The sequence below is a fragment of the Dama dama genome, chromosome 22 (assembly GCF_033118175.1).
Source record: "Dama dama isolate Ldn47 chromosome 22, ASM3311817v1, whole genome shotgun sequence".
NCBI lineage: Eukaryota > Metazoa > Chordata > Mammalia > Artiodactyla > Cervidae > Dama > Dama dama.
The window spans coordinates 31,713,613-31,736,306 of record NC_083702.1 but is presented as its reverse complement, the minus strand read 5'-3'; the positions used below and the strand labels follow the sequence as shown (position 1 = coordinate 31,736,306).

The window sequence follows — 22,694 nt, the reverse complement described above, 5'->3', positions numbered from 1 at the left end:
AGGAGTATATGTTACTAAGTTCTTGTAATAATAGGCTGTAGTTCTGGATTCCCTTGATGAGCTGGTAAGACAGTTGTCCTTTTTATCTTCTACTTTTGTTTTGCTGGTCCTCCACCCTTAAGACTTTCCTCTTTTGTTTAAGCTCCTGTTTAGTGAAGACTGTGTTGGGTACTTCCTCCATACGGACTTGGTGGTGGATTAGCCACTAAGTCTTGTCCCACACTTGTGACCTCATGGACTATAGCCCACCAGGCTCCTCTGTCCGTGGGATTTTCCAGGCAAGAATAGTAGAGTGGGTTGCCATTTCCGTCTCCATGGGATCTTACCGACTCGGGATTGAACTTGGGTCTCCTGCATTGCAGGTGGATTCTTTACAGACTGAGCCTCCAGGGAAGCCCTCACACGGACATCATGGTCTGATTTTAATCTCTCCGTGCCGTGCTGTGCTTCATCGCTCAGCTGTGTCCGACTCTGTGCGACCCCATGGCCTGTATCCTGCCAGGCTCCTCTGTCCTTGGGGATTCTCCAGGCAAGAATACTGGAGTGGGTTGCCAAGCCCTCCTCCAGGGGATCTTCCTGACCCGGGGATCGGGGATCGATAGAGCTAGTCAAACAGAACAGTGGGCGAGCCCTTGTTCCCTTGTTCCCAGGTATCATCTAACAACTTACCTGGACCTGTCCTGTTTTCTCCCCTTTCGTCTCAGGGATAGTTGTCTTTTCCCCCTGCATGGTTAATCTTCCCATTGCTTAGCTGACGTTAAATTTTATTTTTATTCACATTTTTGATCTTTATATTTGAATTGTTTCTCGTTTGTTTTTAGGTGAAATTTGGTAATACCACCTTTAAAACAGATGTGTGTCTCAAGTCCCTCAACCCGCAGTGGAACTCAGAGTGGTTTAAATTTGAGGTAAGTTTTTAAATGTCAGCATTTTTTATGTGTGTATTTTTGAGATGACCCATTCCCCTCCCCAGGAATGATTGGACTACATTTTATTTCATGTATTGTAGTTTTTCTGCACCAGGAAAATATTTCCTATGTGTGTGCTCAGTCTCTCGATTGTGTCTCTTTTCAGCCCCATTAGCCTCTGCCCATGGGATTCTCCAGGCAAGAATACTGGAATGGGTTCATCTTCCAGGGCATCTTCTCAACCCAGGGATCAAACCTGCATCTCCTGCATTGGCAGGCATATTCTTTACCACTAGTACCAGCTGGGAAGCCCTAAGAATATTGAATTTTCAAAAAAATTATGTTACAGTTTAGAAAAATGGTGTATGAATAGGAGAGCCCAGATTAAAAAGATATTATATTATTATGTAATAATTTTCCTCTGGATTTTAGCATATACCAAAAATCACTTAAGAACTGTGTACAGATTAAAAGTTTTTGAATTTTGTAAAAATATATCATAAATATCACCACTTTAACCATTTTTAAGTGTACAACACAACATTAATTGCATTTACCTGCATACAGTGATATGCAAGCATCACCACTATTTCCAAAACTTTATGGTCACTTCAGTGAAACTACTCATTCAGCACCAACTCCCTATGCCCTCCTCTCCCCTACCGCTTATAACCTCTCATCTACTTTCTGTCTCTGAATTTGCCTTTGTAAATATTTCATATGAGTGGAATCATAAGTATTTGTCTTTGTCCTCTTGTGTGTGGCTTTTTTCACTTAACATGATGTTTTCAGGGTTCATCTGTGTTGTGCACTGTGTCTTTTTATGGCTGAATAATATTCTATCTTATGAACATACCATATTTTGTTTATTCTCTTCATCTGTTTTTGGACACTTGGATTTGTTTCTGCCTTTTGGCTGTTGTGACTAATGCCACACTAGTGAACACCAGCATACAAGGATCTGTTTGAATCTTTGTTTTCAGTTCTTTTGGGTATATACCTAGAAGTAGAGTGGCTTATGGTAATTTCTGTGTTTAGCTTTTTAAGGAACTGTCAAACTTTTCCACAGTGGTTGCACCATTTTGCATTCCCACCAGCATGTCTTGAGAGTTTCAGTTTTTCCATATTCTTGTCAATATTTATTTTAAAAATGTCAGTCATCCTAGTAGGTCTGAAGTGGTTTTCACAATATAATTTTAATGTGCATTTTTATTATGAATGAGGTGAGTTTGATTTCTTATGGCTAAGGCTCATTTGCATTCTTTTACTTTGAACCGTCTCATATTTTAACAACCAGAGGAAGATATTTAGATTTTGGAGGTAGATTTCACCAGACTTGATGACCATTTTAATACAAAGAATGTAAATGTGAGGTGGTATCTCATTGGTTTTCTTTTGCATTTCTCTGATGACAAGTCTCTCTACCTTTACTTAGAGATAAATCTGTAAGATTTTTTTTTCCCAGAGATAAGTAATCTTCTACATTATGCCTACGTTTATGGTAATGAAGATTTTTATTATATTTTTATCATAAGACTTAACTTTTAAAGTATCGTTTTTAGGTGGATGATGAAGATTTACAAGATGAACCTCTCCAGATCACAGTTCTTGACCATGATACGTACAGTGCAAATGATGCCATTGGTAAAGTGTACATTGACATTGATCCTTTACTGTACAGTGAGGCTGCAACTGTCATCTCGGGATGGTTTCCAATTTATGATACCATTCACGGTAAGCAGTACATCTTAAGAACTTAAGTCACAATCTTTTTTAAAAAATTAATTCTTCAAAATTATTTTTGGTCATGCTGGGTCTTTGTTGCTGCGTGGGCTTTTCTCTAGCTGAGGTGAGCAAGGGCTACTCTGTTGTTGTGGAGCATGGGCTCCAGGTGCCCGGGCTTCGGTAGTTGTGGCTCACGGGTTCCAGAGCTCAGGCCCAGCAGTTGTGCACGGACTTGCCCCAGGTGTCACATGGGATCTTCCTGGGCCAGGGATTTGAACCCGTGTCCCCTGCATTGGCAGACCTATACTTAATCACTGGACCACCAGGGAAGTCCTCACAATCTTCTAATTTAAAGACTTTTGTGCTAAACTTGGTTTTTTTAAAATATGGCTTTTGTTTTAATAGACATGTGGTAGTATGTATTGTTGGTAGAATTGTAACTTTTCTGACCGTAATTTGGAATAATGCTTGCTGCATTTGTGCAATACAGTAAGCAAATACATCATTTGAAAATCATCTAATGTTAGTACTCTGTTTCTAAAGCATACTTTAAAATGAATGATTTTGAAACTTTTCTGCTTAAAAATTCTTGAAAGGAAGAAAAGTGTTCAAAGGCTTTTTGTTACCTAAAGTTCTCAAAGTCTGGTCTGGGGACATCTGTGTGTCCCCGAGATACTTTCACAGGCCCCGAGAAGTGAGATGAGAACTGTTTTCGGCGTGACACTTATATGTATGCCATTTGCCATTTTTAGCCTTATTTTCTTATGAAGTTACAATGGAGCTTTCTAGAGGTCTTATGATAATATCATGTTACCACATGCTGAATGCAGAGCAGAAATGAGAATCTAAATATTTCATTAAGTTACACACTATAGAGGTTCGAAAAAATGTAATGCCACTCTTATCATTAAACATTTTTTTGTTTTTCAAAATATAGTTATTTTCACAAAAATATTTATTTTGACATAAATGGATTTCCTGTTAGTTTAAATGAAGTAATAGGTAAATATTTTTCTGAATTCTCAGTTTAAATTTGTAACATGGTAAATATTGAAGATAGGTTTTGCCCCACCTAGACAAAGACTCTTTGAGATCCTCAATAATTTTTGAGATTAGAGGGGCCCAGTGGTCAAAAAGTTGAGAACCACTAACCTAAGAATAATGTAATCTCTTTAAAAGGGCAGGTGGACTCAAACTGGCAGATGCTTCTGCCTACAGTCTTGCACTTTTCTGCCTATTTTACATTTTTGACCTGGCAATTCCATTGATAGTAGTTTATTATAAGAAGGTAAGATGTTTGATGAGATTTGTGTGTATTGTGACATTATTCATATTCTGTATTTTTACTGATATTTAAAATGGTAAAATAAGTTGGGAACAGTATTCACTTAAATAGAGCATCTGTAGAATAAAAATAATTAGGAAACAAGATTAGCATTGCTATTATGATTGATACATTATTTTAAAATCATTAATTGGCATTTATTTGCTGATTATTTAATTATACTTTAGTTTCTAAAGGAGGAAACTTGATTTTCCTTTTGAAATTACAGGTATCCGTGGGGAAATCAATGTAGTTGTCAAAGTAGACCTCTTCAATGATTTAAATCGATTCAGGCAGTCATCATGTGGAGTCAAATTCTTTTGCAGTAAGTAAATATATTTTATTACTCATTTGACAGGACATTTAATAAATTTATTAATAAATATGAGAAAATTTTGTTAACTTACACATATTTATATGAATAAATATGAAAATATTAATAAATATGTTAAATATTAGAAATCAAATTAATATCTCAGAAGGCTAACAGAAAGACCATACTTTGGTCTTAATGTCAAAGAGAAAATTACTAGTTTTTCAGAACTAATTGCTGTAGCTCTGGAAACTTAGATCTGATTTTAAAGTAGATGATAGCCAACTTTTCACAAGTTCATAGAAAGTTTTTTCCAGAAAAATCCAGTGGGGCATTTCTGTGCGTGTGGTTGTCATGAGGATGTCACAGGGGCCCACAGAGAGGCTGCCTTTGGCTGTTCCCCCGTTCTCTGACTTCTCTAGTCTCTATGCCAGCCTCCGCCCAGGCCCACAGAGCATGATTAGAAGGAATCACATTAATTACCGCTGGTTACAGTCACTTAACACCATTAGAAAGAGTAACAGGTGAAGATTTTTGAATTTTTTTCAGAATTTTTAAAGACGAATCCATATGTTAATGAGAGAATATTTACTTAAACCTTATATTTAGTGATATTGGGTTTGAGGTGGAGAATTGATTGGTAAAGCACTACATAAGAAATATCTAAGAATGACTGGAAACAAGATTGAAGATAAAGGTGAAAAGTTTTTTTCCTGCAGTGCAACAAATTAATTCAGCCTTAGAGAAATTAGTTACAGGAATGCAAAGTGTGCTAGCATTTGGTACAGTCTTAACTCAAAACGTAATAATTAAGGGAATAAACCCAAACTGATATGTAGAGAATGAGCCCACCCCCCATGTGTAATATAAAACATTGTGATATAAAACAGCTGATACACTATATTTGAACATAGCCTACACTACCTTGATGTCAGCAGGTAGTCAGTGGTCAGAGACAACGCGAGTGGAGAGAACTTGTTGCACTTTCTCAATCAATGAAGACAAATCCCATTAATATCTACATTTGGGAAACATATTTGTTGAGGCTACATGTGTGGAATATTCAGACCTAATTCAAATGGGTTGTTCAAAATCAGACAATATAGATGTGGAACCATTTGTGGTGGATGGACATGTATATCTTGCAGAAGTCTCACATGGCTTTAAAACGCAGAATTATTTAAAAAGCATAATTATTGGACACTAACTTATAGACAAGATTGCAAGCTACTCATCTAGTTTAAGTTTTACTCTTGTACCAGTAAACAAAATCTTAAAATAATTTTCACATATTTGTCTTATTTTATAAATTAATATTTTATTGCCTATTACATTTTTTCATAAATTAGAACAAGTTATTTTTGTCAAATGTGTTAAAGATCCTACTATAATTAAGCTTTGAATAACTGTCACAAAAAAGAAAAATGCAGTGGCGTTTTATGCTGGTATAGGATGCTGAAAGATAGGAGCGAAGTACCGTGGTACTATCCAGAACAACATAAGCATCTACAGATATGGAGCCCTGCAAATGCCATGAAATATGGGGTTGCAATTAAGCAGTTCTGGGCAGTTCATAGCCAGCCTGAACTAACAGGGTTGAAAACGCCTAAATAGTTGAGTTAGTTTCAAGGTACATGAATGGCTTGAAACTAATGACTCCACCACAAATGGCTCCGTATCAGTTTTATCTGATTTTGAACAGCCCATATGAATTAAGTGTAAATATGCCACACATCAGATTTGTTTCCCAGATGTTGATATTAATAGAATTTTTTTTATTGGTTGAGAAAGTATGAATTCTCGAATTCTCCCCTTTTTGATAAATCCAGTGAGCTTTGTTGTTCTCAGTTTTGAATGAGTCTGTTGAGTAGTGAGATGACTACTGAACCAGTTGGCCATGGAGTCATGGATAATTAGGAACTACAAACCTGTAGGACTTCTCAGATTAAGTCAGAAAGGTAATGGTTTGATTTTTGAGGCTGCATTATGAGGTGTTCAGAACTTCTTAAAAGGACTTCCAGTAATTAGAGGTTTTTGGCATTCATTATCTGCTTTCTGATTTTTTGTATAACACCTACTTAGCTCAGTTTAATTTTGACTTTTTCATATTTTATATTGAATACTATTTAAGATGGTGTGTAGCTGTTTTGTATATTATAAAAATAGTTTGTATCTACTATGCTTATATGAGAAAGATGAGAAGCCTCATGAAAGAAAATGATTGTTTCTAAGAATAATCATTAGAAGCAATAGAAGACTGTTTGATTGGAAGTATTATTATGATTCCACTGAGGTTATCACAATAAAAGATGTTCTTTTAGTATGTATCCACAAGGTAAGAACTAGTTGTACATTTTTAAAGGGTTGAATTTAACTTTGTGATAAACAGAACATAATAAATAATTTTCTTTAACAGCAACATCTATTCCAAAGTGCTATAGAGCTGTAATAATTCATGGATTTGTAGAAGAACTTGTGGTCAATGAAGACCCAGAGTATCAATGGATTGATCGAATTCGCACGCCAAGGGCATCAAATGAGGCCAGACAGAGGCTCATTTCTTTAATGTCAGGTATTTGAATAATAATAATAATAACTTCATGACTGATTGACTTAATCCTCCAAAATTCTTCACTTCCTTTTGACATGTTACTAAAACTACAATGAAGGCTATGAATTGTAACTGACTGTTTCCCTACCCTTGGCCCCTTTCTGCTAAACACATGTGCATTGTTGTCTTATAACAGGAAGAAATCTGAATCAGAAGCTTACGGTTCCTTTTTATCTAGGTGGTCAAAGGAACTTGTGCTTATGAAGTGGAATAGTGGGAAGTAGTTTTCCTCCTTTGAGTGTTTATTTGTAGTCAGAGCTTAGGTGATCTCTCTGAGGCTTTTTGTTTGCCTGCCTGCTCAGTCGCCTCAGTGGTGTCTGACTCTTTGCGAGCCCATGGACTGCAGCCCACCAGACTCCTCTGTCCATGGCATTATCCTGGCAAGAACACTGGAGTGGGTTGCCATGCCCTCCTCCAGGGAATCTTCCAACCCAGGGATTGAACCCAGGTCTCCTGCATAATAGATCATTTTTCCTGTATTGTGGGTAGATTCTTTACTGCTGAGCCACCAGGAAAGCCCCTAGGCTTTTTGTTTAAATGTTTTTTCATAGTCCTTCTCTGACAATACCTCCTTTTAGCCCCTATTCCCCTGCCACCCTTACCCCATTACTTTATTTTCCTTTGAAGAACTTATTTCCATCTAAAGTTTGTATTTATATGTATGTGCATGTGCACACACATATGCACATACATTCATTCTCTCGTATGTATCAGATAATACATATCTTATATTCGTATTTAATAAAAGCAAATGTGTTTATAATAAATTTGCATATTTAAATAGAAATATAGATATATTTGTAGTTATTAATATATTATTAAGTATATTAACATGTACTTAATCTTTATAAATTTTTAATATGTTATAATTGATAAAATTTTAAATATTTACAAATATTTAATTTTGAATGCATATGCATATACATGTTATATTTAATGTTACTGTTAATATATTAATTTAATGTGTTTTATTATATTTAGTCTACATATTAAGAAATCATCTATAATTTATTATATTTATAATATACTAAAGTATATTATGTGCTGTATATTCTATGTATTTTATTTATATTATATGTAATACTTGTTTACTTGTTTTTTATCTGTTTCTCCCCCAGTATGTAAATGCCACTAGTTTTAGGGCTTTATCTTTCTTGTTCCACTCTGTATCTCTAGCACAGAAGAAAAGAATGCCAGGCACACAGTATACAGCTAGAAATTATTTAGTAAATGAATGCATGAATGAGTGAACCTTACTTAGCATGTCTGTAAAATGTATCTAATAATATCTTACCTCCTTGACTATAGGAGTAGGTACCAGGTAATCTTCTAGATTCCCTTCAAGTTCTCAAAATCTGTGATTTTTCTGGACTCTTTCGAATCACCACCATACCCAGCTTTGTATTTTGAAACATACAGATAAAAAGCTGGCTGAATTTTCTTCCCTTTTTTGTAGGCGAACTGCAGAGGAAGATTGGCTTAAAAGTGCTTGAGATGAGAGGAAATGCGGTTGTCGGGTACTTACAGTGTTTTGATCTGGAAGGCGAGTCCGGGTTGGTGGTGCGAGCCATAGGGACGGCGTGCACGCTGGATAAGCTAAGCGGCCCCGCAGCGTCCCTTCCCGCCTGCAGCTCCCCGTCCAAGGAGATGAAGGAGTAAGTATGAACTGATGAATTGTTCTTACGGAGCTTTTTATCTTTTGCTTACATATTTTCATTTGATTTGAAACATTTTAGTAGAGTTGTTCAAAATGCATTTTTTCCTGTGGCAATTTTACTTATCAGAGATGACTATCAAAATTTGAAACTTAGATCTTCTTAGTATTTTTTATACTGTCTTGTGAAATTCATATTAAGTAATGTATAATTAAACTTGTTCTACATCTTTAGGCACTGTGTACCTAAAGCGTAAAATGAACGTTTATGCATTGTGGGGAATTTTACTTGTTGTATGGGAAATGCTTAATACCCCATACCTCATAATCCAATTATGCATATTATTAGCAACATAGTATAGAAAGCAGGGAAGACTGACCTGTTCAGGGGTCTTAAACTTCAGTGTCTATAGAGGTCAAGCAATTTATAGAAATAAAATAATTGGGTATAATTAAATGGTGAATACTGGGACTGCATAGAGTAGATGTTGGCAGACTTTTTCTGTAAAAGACCAGATAGTAAATATTTCATGTACTGGACATATAGTTTTTATCTTTGTTTACCAAAAAAAAAAAAGAAATTTGCTGGTTTTGACCTCAAGGAAGTTAGAGTCTCACATTTTTTAAAAAAACTCCATCTGATCCAACAACACATTTCTGTTGGCTTGATTTGGCTTATGTGTCATGATTTGTGCTTAAGGCAGAGATTCTCAACATGGTGGTGGTGCTATCAAAAAGGAATACTTGAAAATTTTCTCTTGTAATGTTTGGGGTAAGGTGGATGATTCTTTTGGGGACCAGAAATGCTGCCTGTTCTGCAGAGCAAGGGACAACTCTATACAACAACAAAGACTTGTTCTGTACAAAAAATGCTGATAGTATTTCCACTGAGAACCATTGCTCTAGAGATTCTTGTAGATCACAGGTCAAAAAACTTTTTTTGGTAAATGACCAGAATGGGAATAGCAAAGACTCAACTTTGCTGTTGTTGCATGAAAGCAGCCAACAATACTTTGCAAATGAATGGGTGTGTCTTTTGTTCCAGTAAAACTTACTTATTTTTGAAAAACGAATGGCAAGATGAATTTGGTCTGTACTGTGTAATGTGCTGACCTCTGACGTTCATCATCAGGGAGTCAGGGTTCTGTAGTCAAAAAACCCAAAATGTTTCCTAATTCAGCAGTAAAGAGAGGTTGCCTAGAAAGCAATCACAATGTTTTTTCAAACAGTCTTTATAAAGGTGAAATTTTTCTCTGTCTCAACTTACTCTTTTTTAATTATTTCTTTCTGCTTACCTTTAGTTATTAGAATTAAATTTTAGTCACAAGAGGGAGCACAGTGTTACGTATGCTACCTAATTTTATTTAGAAGTATTGATAAGTGTAATTGTTTTAAATAAGTTGACTGAATTTGCTTTGTATTCCATTTAAAATATGTCTTAAAAAAGGTGTGAACTACCGTATGCTATAGATAAAGTCAGATGGCAGGTATAACCTTTTGTGGGATTGAGATTTTTTTCTCTTTCCATAGCAAATTTACTTGAAGACCTGGGTCCCTCCTTCCGCCACCCTCCTGCTTTATCTGTACTGCCTGAAGGGGCCTGGCCTTTGCAACTGTGATGTCTGAAGTTTTCCTCTTTTTATTAAATTACTTAGTGGAAAGCTGCAGTACCTGTTGTTATCTTAAAATGGTATATGGTTAGTAGGGAAATACATTTTGCCTGCGTTCAGGGAGAGTTCCGTTAATAGTAAACTTGAGCTTGTGTAAGTTTTCCCTTTTTCTAATTTTGTTGCAACCATTTGCCTTAAATTTTCAGGTATTCACACCATGACGAATTTAAGTGGCTTCATTAAGATTTTCTGATGGCATCTTATTACTTAAGTCATGTTATTTAAAAAAAAAGCAACTTTCAACCAGCTTCTTTGTCTTTTTGATAAAGAATTAGTTTGGGTGCTAGTTTAAAATTGTTTTATGAGTCATCTGATTGTATTACTTTGCTTTTTAATTTTAATTTTGTTGATTCTAGACAGGAATTTGATAAAGGTAGTTTGGATTATGTTCTTGTCTGAATGGATTTAATGTTAAGAAATACCACTAGTGTATTCTTGTAAGGCAACCTTTCATATAAGACCAATAAGAATTAGGGCTCCAAGAATACATTAAGGTGATGCTCCCTCCACTGCGCTTGGACTTTAATTCGATGTCATAATTTGAGCATTTAACAATGTTCATTTTATTTTGCTTTTATTAACCATGTGTTCTGTTCCATCAGTGTGTTTCATTTTAGATATGTGGTGTATTACAGAGTATAAATCTCTTTGGTGCTTCCTAGTTGAACTATCTTAATGGTAGAAAGTACATTTAAATATGATTTATCAATTCCCTACTTTTTTAAAAAAAAGTACTTTTTAGGAGCTTTTAGTTATAGGTTCTCCTCTGTATGGCGCTGATTCTTAGACTTTTTAACTCTATTAGTCTCTTGAACAGAGAAAGAAAAAACAAAAAATGAAACCTCACTCAGTTGCTTGTATAGAAATTGGTCACCCGTGAGATATTTGATTTTTATTCATTAAACACTTCAAAATTTAAGTTAGAAACAAAAGCAGAAACATTTTTCCTACAGTAAAAGCAGTGATATTTTCAGAAAGTAGATGGTCTGTAAAGGACCACTGTTGCCAGTTAATGAGAACTCATGTTTGAATCTTGACAAATTGTGACTGTTGGGAATGTTCACTGGGCAATGGAAAAGGAAGAAAAGCCAGGAAAAGTTGGGCTCTTGAACTACTTTTAATTTGAATTCTAAAAAATGGGAGCATGAGAGCTTTTCAGACTATAGTCACTTATTTGTTTCTCTCCATTGTACATTAGGGAAGGAATTGCACAGAGAAATAATTGATTATATGAAGTCCAGGATTCTTAATTGTATAATATGCTTTTTTTTTCTTCCTTTTTGGGCATCCATTGAAACTGTGCTCTTTCAGCTAAATTTCTTTGTGAAAATTTTAAATGTCATAGATGAATGTATATCTGTGTATCTGGTCTAAATATATATCTTTACATGTACATAGATGTGATCTATTGCAAGATATTAGTTGATATCTTACAAAGTTTCAATTCAGAATGTAGTTGAAATAAATTCTGTTGAAGTTTAAATAATATTGTCTGTTTGAAAGTTACAGAAGAATCATTTATATTGTTTAATCAATGTTTTTATTTTTTTTAAAAGCAGTGTTCCTTTGCTTTGTTTTGTTCCCATTGTAACCTGGTTTTAAGGTAGATATTTGGTGTGCAGAAATAGGGATGATTGGATATACATATATATATATACATTCGATTCACTCATTTATCTTTATGCTGTCATTTTTCATATTCTTATGTACCCCAGTCTTGATATTCTAGACAGAAACAGTTCTGTTGTTAAAACTTTCTTTATAGTAAAATATAATTAATTACATTAGCAATTATTCATATCTCAGTTTCAAAGGCCATGTAAGAACTTCATATTTGACTTTTCATTTTTATGGGTATTTTCTTCCTGAAATACTGTTCAGTAAGCTCAGTGGTGATCAAAATAATAACAGACATTTTAAAGTAACTGAAAATCCAAATCGTAGTCTTTTTCTTGTTTAATTCCACTGACAGTTCTGCTTTGCTGTTTTTCATATTCACAGTCATAATTTATTAATCTGATTCCTAACAAATTAATATCTAGCTCTTCTTTTTTTAATCTCAACTTGTTTTGTGCATGCTAGGGATTAAAAAAATAATCCTCCTCCCTAACTAAAGCTCATTTGAAACTATTTTAACATAACTTTGCTATCTGTTGTATGTATTGTTTTCTTTTCTTCCACTTCGACCACAAACTCCCTCAGGTCTCCGCTGGTTCATCCTCCAAGCCACGGATGCCGCTCGACTCACAACAGCCCAATTCACACTGCTCCTGGCTCACGACTTACTCAGAACTTCTCTGTGTCTGTTCCCACTCTCATCTATACTGGTACGAGACTGCTCAGACTCCAGAGCTGGGGAAGCAGGCCACGGGCAGAGTGGCTGCAGAGGGCAGGCAGGCAGGTAGCGTAGGCAGGCCCCACTAGTCTTTGCTTCCTGCTTTTCTCACTCCTAGTCCAGCGGCAGTGAAGAATCCTGTATTTAGCCGCCGCAGAGGCTCTAACTACATGGAAGTGAAAGTGTTCTTCCAGCTTCCAAAGTCTCTTCCATAGATCCTCTAAGAACCCTATCTTGTGTGTGTGTGTATATATATACACATATATATACACATACGTATAGATACTGTGAGTTTGGGGAGAATCCTCCAGTATGTATTTTTGCCGTTATTTCTGCATTAGAAATAAAATAGATAATTGGAATCAAAATAAAATAGCTGCCAAAGCTTCCAATTTGCTTATTTTCTTTATGTACAAAGCTTGTCACAGTAGGGTCTGTTTCATTCTGTGGAAGAGAGCTGTTGGAAAACAGGTAAGCGACTCTTGTGCATAAAATGCAATGTCTCTGTGTAGCTAAATTCATTTTCCACTCTGCTGTGTTTTTAGCTGTGGCACTCTTGATGCTATAGGATAAGGAAACATGTTCTTTTTCCCCAAGATATCCGTGTGTGCAAATATAAAAATTATTGTGAATATTTACACACACCGTTTGCAGTCACCATTTTTTATTTTGTAACTTAAAAAAGCATTGTTTGTTTGAAAATATTTTTAATCATGTATTGATCTTTTTTGTTTATTTCTTCTTTTAATGTTTTTTTACCCCTTGAGTCTGCCATTTCATGCTTTTTTGCTTTTTCCCTTGGCTTATTAACTGTTTCAATGCAGATAATTACTTATCTGGAGAGTGGTGAATGGTTAAACAGCAGTTGGATGCCTTTGGCCTCAGACCCAGCTCCACACTTAAGAAATGACTGCTGGCCCTGCCCCAATCCTTCCCTGGTGTTTGGATCATGCTGCCTCTGTCAGGTCCTTTGGCACATGATTGCTTAATATTTCTCCACCTTCTTCTGGCAGGATTCCCTTCAATGAAGATCCCAATCCCAATACTCACTCATCAGGACCCTCAACCCCTCTGAAAAACCAAACTTATTCCTTTTCACCTTCCAAGTCCTACAGTCGACAGTCCTCTTCTTCTGACACAGATTTGAGTTTGACACCCAAAACTGGTAAGGCACTTCCACTCACCTTTTCTTTTTTTCTTTTATTTTCCAAATTTGTTTTTTGTTCCTTATTAGCTTTCCATCCAAGCCTTTCTTCCTGTTTTTGGCATTTAAGTTAAAAGATAATGGAAATACTGATCATTTTCAGTGATTACAATTAAAATGTGAAAACTTTGTATAGTTCAGAAGTTATTTTCTTCAAAGCATGACATTTTGTTGATTTAATTATAGTTTAGATATGAAGTCCAGGATTTATTTTTGCATGTAGACATTTTTCATTTCATGCTCCAGTTAAAAGGAATAACATCTCAAAGCATTTGAATAGAAAGTAACACTAGTAGCTTGCAATCCAGTTCCTCATGCAGTATAAACATTTTTGAATTCATTGTTTCTATTTTGAAATTTAATTCTAAGATTTTATTATGAATAATCTTAAAAATAGCTGATATTGTTATACTGGAGTATATATATTTGTTAGCTTATTATTTAAAATGTTTGGTTTTGCTAGTTGTATTCTCTAGGTTAGAAAATAGCATTTACGCTTTACTTATTCTTGCATATTTCTTAGTGTATGAAATGTATAATTTTTCCCTCTCCTATTTGTATTTTGCTGATCTCTCAGTTTTGTGACTATGTTTTATGATAAAACTGATTAATGAATCAGATTAGTTTCTTATGCCTTAAAATAAAATTAGCTTATTTAAATCATCAAATTAATATTCTTAAGAAAAATAAAAGATAAATGAAACATTTAAAAGTTAATAGTTTGCAGTTTTTGCAAATAGCATGTTTGGGAGTTTCCTTGACAGATTGAGGAAAACATTTTGCCTAGTTCATGTGTTATTTTTAATTTGTAATCTTTAATAACTTTATTTTTATGTTAGACAAGAAATTTAGAACATGACCCCAGATTTTATGAAAATAATGAGAAGAAATCTAATTCTAGAACCAGTGCTACTTTCAAAGTAAAGATAGGGTGTTTTTAAAAAGCCTGTAGTCATAATATCTGGAGAAGGAAATAACAACAGACTCTAGTATTCTTGCCTGGGAAATACCATGGGTGGAGGCAGGCACCTGGCAGACTACAGTTCATAGGGTCACAAGAGTTGGACACAGTTTAGTGACTAAACCACCACCACCAGACACAATATTATTTTTTATAAATGTAGTCACAAAATGTAAAGAAGATAATTATTAATACCTAATTCTTTGAAAAGCATTACTTTATTTTTACATGTATAGCTATGAACAACAACAAAATAATGAAATAATGTGATATTTGATAGTAATGGATGCTATGGAATGTGACATCTTAACCATATTGGTGTCATAAAAACTGAATCATTGAAACTGTAGGGAGGTGGGGGTGTTTTGTTTTTGGTATTTTTAAATTTTGTTTTTAAGTAAAGAATAAGATCCTGGCTTTGAAATTCATAATATCAAAACAATAAGCATGTAGCATAGCATTTGACGAGTAAGTTTTCTTAAATTTTTGAGACTTTGTCCACTGCTTGTTCATTTTTGTATTCCAAGCCACTTTTCAGTATTCCTTATCTTTTTTTTTGCTGTGCTACAGACACATTTTTTAAAGTATTTTCCTTTGTCTTTCTGTTTCTTTTTAATTCACCAAGAAAACCAAATCTAATGAAGATTGTCAAGTAATAAATTAACCAAACCAGACTTCTGTTCCCTTAGCTTTCTACTAGGCAATCAATTGTATTATCAATGAAAACTTTTTTGTATTTTCAAGCTCCCAAATTTTTGGTTTTTAAAAATTCATTTACCAAAAAAAATATTGTTCTCATGTATTTCTATATAAGCTGCCTCTAAGTAAATTACTTTGTTTTGCCTGTAATTATTCACTATCTCAGTTGCATTTTTATAGGATATTAATAGTTTTTAGGTGCTTGTCCTTATCATGGATCCTTAATACTTCCGAAAAAGTAAAAGTGTTAATTGCTCAGTCCTGTCTGCCTCTCTGCAACCTCATGGGCTATAGCCTGCCGTGCTCCTCTGTTCATGGAATTCTCCAGGCAGGAATACTGGAGTGGGTTGCCATTCCTTTGTCCAGGGGATCTTCCTGACCCAGGGATTGAACCCGGGTCTCCTGCATTGCAGGCAGATTCCTTATCGTCTGAGCCACTAGGAAGTATTCCTATTTTTCATGGAGATTGAAAGTGCCAAAATTATGAATGTTCTAAAATTTCTAGAGCTGTAGGTCAGCGTGTATTTCATGATAGATTGGTTATTCATGATTGATTAATTATATGTACATTGGGAAACAAGAACAGAGTAGAATAAAGTTAATAGAACTTAGACTGAGAAAGTTGTTTTTCTGTTTGTAGTTAAAGCTGTCATCCACCTTCAGATGAGTCTTGTTTTAAAAAAATTTCACGTTTATTTCTGTAGATTTTTATTTTTTGACATTTTACCAGGTTTTATTTTCTTTTTTTTCAAGTATTCAACTAGGAGAAGTGGAATTTTAGAATGCTAGTGTTAAGATACTAATGTGACATCTGACTCAAGCTAATTTTTACTTTTTTTTGATCAGGCTTTTTGCCATGTATGTTTTTTGTGATTCAGAGCATATTCCTTTGACTCTCGCGTACTCAAATCTTTGTAAATGCAAACAGTGCTATGATGAGATTTGAGTATTTAAAATTTTAGAGGAAAAAAAAAAGCATTCACATACATCCTGAAGCAGGATGGAAGGAAGTTAATATTTTATTTATTTAAACTTAATGATGGCTATCTGCTTAATGTGGTAGCAGGTGTTTGATTTTTTTTAAATTCAATTAAAATACTCATAAGTCAGACGTGTTTTAGTTAGTAACATTGGAAGAACTATACTCTTACCTCTTGAAAAAAGTTTTTGTATTTGAGACAACAAATTTCTGGCTTAAAAAAATGTGATCCATTTTAACTTTACACAGTCTTAAGCAAAAAGATGGCAAGTAATTTAAATGTTTTTAAGGAGTCAGCTAAAAGTAATCAGAATGGCATAAAATCCTGTTAACCGATTTTAAAATATTTAATAAGTGCAGAGTTTGTAAAGGTTTTGTTAAGTTTTAGACTATGCCTTTATTTATATTATGTTGAACAGATGATCTTGCTAATGACTTCATATGCTTACTGTAATTTGTGTATGCATTTTACAGTTCATTTTTACTGTTACGTTTTGCTTCACCATTGCTTTCCTTATCCTGCATTTTCTGGTCATCTTCTGAATCTGCATCTTTTCTCTGCTACTTTCCTCCACAGCACCTTACCCACAGGGGCCTAGGATTTACCTGTGTCCCAGCTCCCCCTCTCTCCCTTGTGGGTCCCTTCATCTTAAAAAGTCCTGTCTCCTCCTCTCGGAATCTAGCCTTCCCCCTCATCCTTCTAGCCTTGTCAGCCCAGTTCTGAGGAAAAGTGTTTCTTTCAGTGAAGAGCTGTTCCTGGCTGCTTCTGGTAGGATCATATTATGTCAGCTTTTTAATCCCTTTATTCGAAATCATCGTTGAAAAAAATTAATTATTTCATACTATACAGAAGTATTTAGTATTTGACACAATGTATTTCTTATTTTTCTTATTGGCAGACAGAGTTAAGTGGTTAAAATTACCATGAGAACACGATTGAGGATTACTTGATGGATAATTATGAATATTCTGCTAAATAATCTTATGTATTAAAAATTGTATGTCTAAGTGCTTAGAGCTGCATATTTCCAGTAATTACTAGGTTCTCATTACTAGAATTTCTGTTTTAGATGCTTTTACTTTCTTTCCCTTCACACCAACTCCATTCACATTGGACCTATGCCATCATGTTGCTAAACCATATGGTTACGTTAGTAAATTATTCTGTTTGAATCAGTTTAAGTCTCATTTTGGTGATATTCTTCCATTATCCATTTTTTTCCTGTCCATTGCATTAATTTTCAAGTTATTCTGCTCTATTTTCTGATATTTCATTTATCTCTACCAAATTACATTTTATTTTATGACTTTCAATACGCTTCATATGAAGATCTTAGTTTTGTTTCTGTGTTTAGTATTGTATAGTCTCTAAAAATTATGTTTAGGTTACTACAAGAAAAATACATTTCTTTAATTTTTAAAGAACAAAATGGGACTATACACATGCTAACTTTGTTTCCTTATCCAAGAACAGCTAAAAATATAAAAGTAAATTAGTTCCTTTCTTAAGTCATTGCAGTAAATATGCTTGCGTGTATCTTCAGGTTTAAAAGGTGGGACTAAATTATTAGTTTGTAGAGCACTGGCTTCTCACCTGCCCCCTGCTTTCTGTAATTCTTTGACCATAGTTGGTCTGTTAGTATTATCAAAAGAACAAAAGAAGGAAAGACATTTAAACTTATGCCTTAAAAATAAATATATCTAAGAGCTTGGGAAATGTAATTCTTTCATCCATAACCATGTACATTTGTGATGTGTCTATTATATGTTTTCAATTTTTAGTTTTTAAAAACTTTATATCAGTTTTTGTAAATGAGTTGTATGATATGAATATTAATGCTATTTTGTAATGAATATTATGTTTATGAATGCAAAATTATCAGAAAATAGATGTGACTGTATTTCAAAATTGCCTAAAATTCATGCTCTTTAGAGAATTTTGGAATATTTTAAGCTCAATTAGTGCTTTCTCTCTCTATATATATATTTACTTTGAAACAAACATTTAATGTTTCTCTTATTTCTTTTAGTACTCTTGTTAGCAGGGTATAAATAATTGATATTGCATTGATTTTTTTATTAGAAGATTCAACTTTTAGAATTGAATATTACATTAAAAAGTTCATCACCTTAATGTAATTTTAAAATTCATTTTTAGAATAAATTAAGTCCACACTCACTGATCAAAATTTTGACATCTTGCTTCTAAAGAAAACCTTATGAATAAAAAAGAGTATGTGCTTAGTTGCCATCACAAATACTGCAGATGTTTAGATTTTTGTTTTTAACAGATTTTGTTCATGATATTTATGAAGATAAATGCAATTAAACTTTCTATGTCTCTAGTTGTTTTTGGTCGTTATTTACATACTGATGTTCTGTAGGAATGGGAAGTGGTAGTGCTGGAAAAGAAGGGGGGCCCTTTAAAGCTCTTTTAAGACAACAGACTCAATCAGCATTGGAACAGAGGGTAAGGTTCACTCAATATTCTTTCTTCTTACACTGTTAATATGATTTTATTCTCATGCTTCTATGTACTTACAACTTGTTTTCATATACTAGTTTTGATTAATATTATAATTTCAATCCAAAAGGTATCACAGTAATTTGCTTATAAATGATTACTTTTAATTTTGAATAATTCTATAATTATTTTTGTCTTATCTCCCAAAATTATATTAGAAATAGTCTGTTTGGAAATAACCATTGGATAATGAAATCATTTCTAATTTTACATTAGAGTTTAATATATAAAAGGAAATAGTGGATAATTTTCTAGAAAAAAGTTTATTGGTGTTGTATTAAAAATAATTCTTTAGTATATTAACATATATTTGCTGAGATAATTTTGTCAGTGGCCAGTCTCTTTGGGATTAAGAAATGCAGATTCCATATTTTTACATATTAACATAGATATTATGATTGTTCAGTATGTGACTACATCTCTTTTAAGTACTGTAAATTTATTTAATTAAATATGTTGCATGAAGAGCTAAAGTTTTTGGATGATTTTCTCTCTTTATTTTTTTGTATAAACTTCATTGCTAAGGGAGGATCGCCTCATAGGTTCTGTAGAAGGCGGGTATGTTTCTGAACATGTGTGAGAGCCTATTTCATGTATTGGTAGCTTTTCTAGTTTTAATCTTGATCATTTAAGTTTTATTTAAGCTTTTAACAAATGTTGCCAGCTTTTTTTCTTTTCATAATGCAAAATTGTTTGTTTTTTGTTTTAATTTAATGGCACTATGAGGCTCATGTTCTTTTTTTTTTTCCCCCTAACTAATACAGTGCATGATTTTATATGTCATGTCAGTTATTTTAAGACACAGTTCCATAGCTTTCATTATGTCTGATTTGGAAGTTACAGGCATTTACAGAATTTTTCTTTTACATGTTCCATTTTATATGAGCAGTAAAAAAAAAAAAGATGAAACATAGCAAATATCTGTAAAAGGATGCATTTTATAAAACAAAGGTATTTATTTGCTAGAAGTTGGCTTTTGACAAGTGTTATTCAGATCCTATTATTATAAACAATACAACAGGTAATTTTTTTAGATTTTCTTTCCCTGTGCTGAAAGTATCTGTGTGTACAGTTACAAAAATCGGTTATAAAAGTCTGGAGAAAACAGAGCTGAATTCAACTTGGGACATTGGTAGGACTTGGGTGGTACCTAGTTCTTTGCCTTTCAGCTACTACTGTCACATCGGCAGGCATATCATGCCAACGACTGCCATCAGATAGCTCACCTAAACATTCAAACTATACATTGAAACCAAATATAAAAAGACTAACACCATGGGGAAGAGGATCAGAGTTAGTGAGTGTCACTTAGTTTTTAGGCCAGAGAACTCTTATCGCCTGCCCCCTCCCAGTGTTACGTTTTCTGGAGTCCCTTAGGCTAGGAATATTTTCTGTAGTCTAATTACCATTCCAGAATTCACATGAACAGCAAAACTTGACTTGTCTTGACATTTGATATAGTGAGACTTTGCCTGTGTGTTGAGTCCATGACTCTCCTGTCTGTACTAAGAGCTTTAAGAAGCACCTAGTTTTAAAAGACAAAAGAAATACTGATCAATGAAAGTGCTTTGGATTTAGTTTGGATAAAACTTATGTCTTCAAATATGCTTTCAAACATCCTTAAACTTTTGGGCACATTAACACATTGGACATACATTACTAGATAATCCTTGAGGCACTAGCAGCAGAGATGTGGAGGACTAGAGTTTTCATTTACCGCTCTGTAAACCTCAGTTGGCAATAGATTTGCCTTATCAACCCTGCAGTGGCAGTGAGTTGTATTTGTGAGCCTCCTTCTACACCCTGTGTACATAATAGGTAGAAAAAGCATTGTCATGCTTGGTTTCCCCATTTACCTGTGACTGCCATCAGTATCAGTATGGGAAAAATTTGTGCAGAAATAATGGAGAATTCTCCCTGTATGTGGTCACTTGTGCTTTAACTCTGCCAAGTTGAACACTAGGTCAAGTTGAACATACCTATTTATCATTTTATATATTCATTTTAAAAATATTCACTTCTGCCCCTTGCTACCCTTAATAAATTATATAGCTTTTTGTTTCTTGTGGAAAAGAGGAACTGTATTTGTCCATCATCTTTTATTTTGAGTTACTCAAGTAACAGTTATCAAAAATAAAAGTGCTTTTTTCTTCCTCTGTCACAAAAGCATTAAAAAATAAGTTGACAAGATCTTGGTAATTGGTATCAGATTTTTGGGAGGTAAAAGTTTAGATTAAGGTTCTGCCTGTGAAGTATTTGCTGTGAAGCAAATAGATTTATTTTTCCAATATGATTCTTTTTTAACTTGCCAGAAAAGTGAAGTTACTTTTTAGATTCTGGAATGTATATTTTTCCTCAATAAAGAATCCTAATTGATGTAGTTTAGCTTAGTATTTCCCAAGAAGTCTTTCCGTTTAAAATGCCTATTAGGAACCCACTTTGGGAAACTTAGACTAAAAGCAGATTCTTTGGTAAATTATGATCTTTTTTGAAGTAGGGATAAAATTATATGATAAATCATTGTAGGAACCTGGTGGGGAGTTTTGTATCTAGAAAGTTTACTATGGTGTCTTGGGATAATAAAAAACATCTCTGATTTCAAAAAATGAAATTGAATATCTTCTGAGAAAAATCCTATTTAAATCTTTTAAAAAATTCCATTTGTTCTCAAAATTTTCAACTAGCCTTCCTCTGAGCACATGCTATTAAATGATTTATGCTGCATGCGCTTGGCTTATGTCAAAGCATCAGTGTATGAAGTCTTATCTAGGCTGCACAGGGCAAACTAAGGGCTTTCCAGAGAAAATGTGGTCCCTGGCATTCCCATCTGGACACTGAAGGCAGGGTGTGCTTGGGCGGACCTTAACAAAGCTGTCCTTTTCAGTGGAGGAGAACCTATAGATTCATCAGGTGTAGTGATAGACTAGAGATTAAAATCATTTTTGTGGCTCAGAGAGTATAGGCCCTCTTCATTTCAGTGTTTCACCTGAACCATGGATTTGATAGGACATCCATCTCAGTATGGTAACGTCTGTGAAGCCTAGTTTTAAGGTACTGTGCAAAGGACTGGCACATTGGAAGTGCCATAGTGGTTACTGGTGATACCGGTGGGAGGACAGCTATTTAACCCTCAGTTGAGATACTCGCGGTAGCTCTTCTGAAAGTGTTGTTTGCCGATCATAGTTTGGGTTGAATAACAATGCCATTTTAATTCTAGGTTAAGTTTGTTGGTTTGTTTTTGGCCATGCCCTGTGGCATGTGGGATCCTAGCCTAACTGTGGGTGGAACTCACGCCCCCTGCAGTGAAAATGCGAGTCCTAAGCACTGAACTTCCAGACAAGTCCCTCTAGGTTAAGTTTTGTGTTAAACTGGGGAAGTGTGCTGCCTGGATGAACTGGGGACAGTTAGGACAGAGTCTAAGTTGGCAGGACATCCTCCACCTTTAGGTCAGCTGGTCCCCTCCTACTTCTGCTCTGACCAGCTCTGGAGTGATGCTTCCCCCATCCTGTTCTCCCATTTTCTGAAGTTTGGGGAGAAGAGTCAGAACTCCCAAATAGAGAAATCATTTAGGTTCACTTTCTTTTTCTGTCTTATCTAAAATCTTATATGCAGATTTCCAGCATGGAATTTACTTATTTCTCAAGTTTAGGTGGAAGTATTACATTCCATTTAGCTTCCAAAATTTGCATTTTCACTGTCTGTTATCCAAAATATTTAAAATGTTAAGTATAAAGATAAAGTGTAACATGCTTTTTGGACTTTACCACAGTAGTTTGAGGAGATTTTA

The 22,694-nt window shown here is 34.3% G+C and overlaps 1 protein-coding gene across 5 annotated transcripts in view; it reads left to right on the top strand.

Moving 5' to 3' along the window:
• C2CD5 (C2 calcium dependent domain containing 5) overlaps positions 1 to 22,694 on the top strand; it is an 88,057-nt gene that overhangs the window by 10,796 nt on the left and 54,567 nt on the right. For 3 of the 5 annotated variants that reach the window (XM_061125126.1, XM_061125128.1, XM_061125127.1), the window contains exons 3-9: positions 822 to 908; positions 2,471 to 2,642; positions 4,187 to 4,282; positions 6,687 to 6,842; positions 8,338 to 8,536; positions 13,554 to 13,705; positions 18,768 to 18,853. In XM_061125126.1, the coding sequence (XP_060981109.1) occupies positions 822 to 908; positions 2,471 to 2,642; positions 4,187 to 4,282; positions 6,687 to 6,842; positions 8,338 to 8,536; positions 13,554 to 13,705; positions 18,768 to 18,853 (948 nt within the window). Of the gene's footprint in view, positions 1 to 821; positions 909 to 2,470; positions 2,643 to 4,186; positions 4,283 to 6,686; positions 6,843 to 8,337; positions 8,537 to 11,602; positions 12,533 to 13,553; positions 13,706 to 16,960; positions 17,153 to 18,767; positions 18,854 to 22,694 lie in introns of those variants that run through there. The other 2 variants (XM_061125129.1, XM_061125131.1) reach the window with 2 other exon arrangements.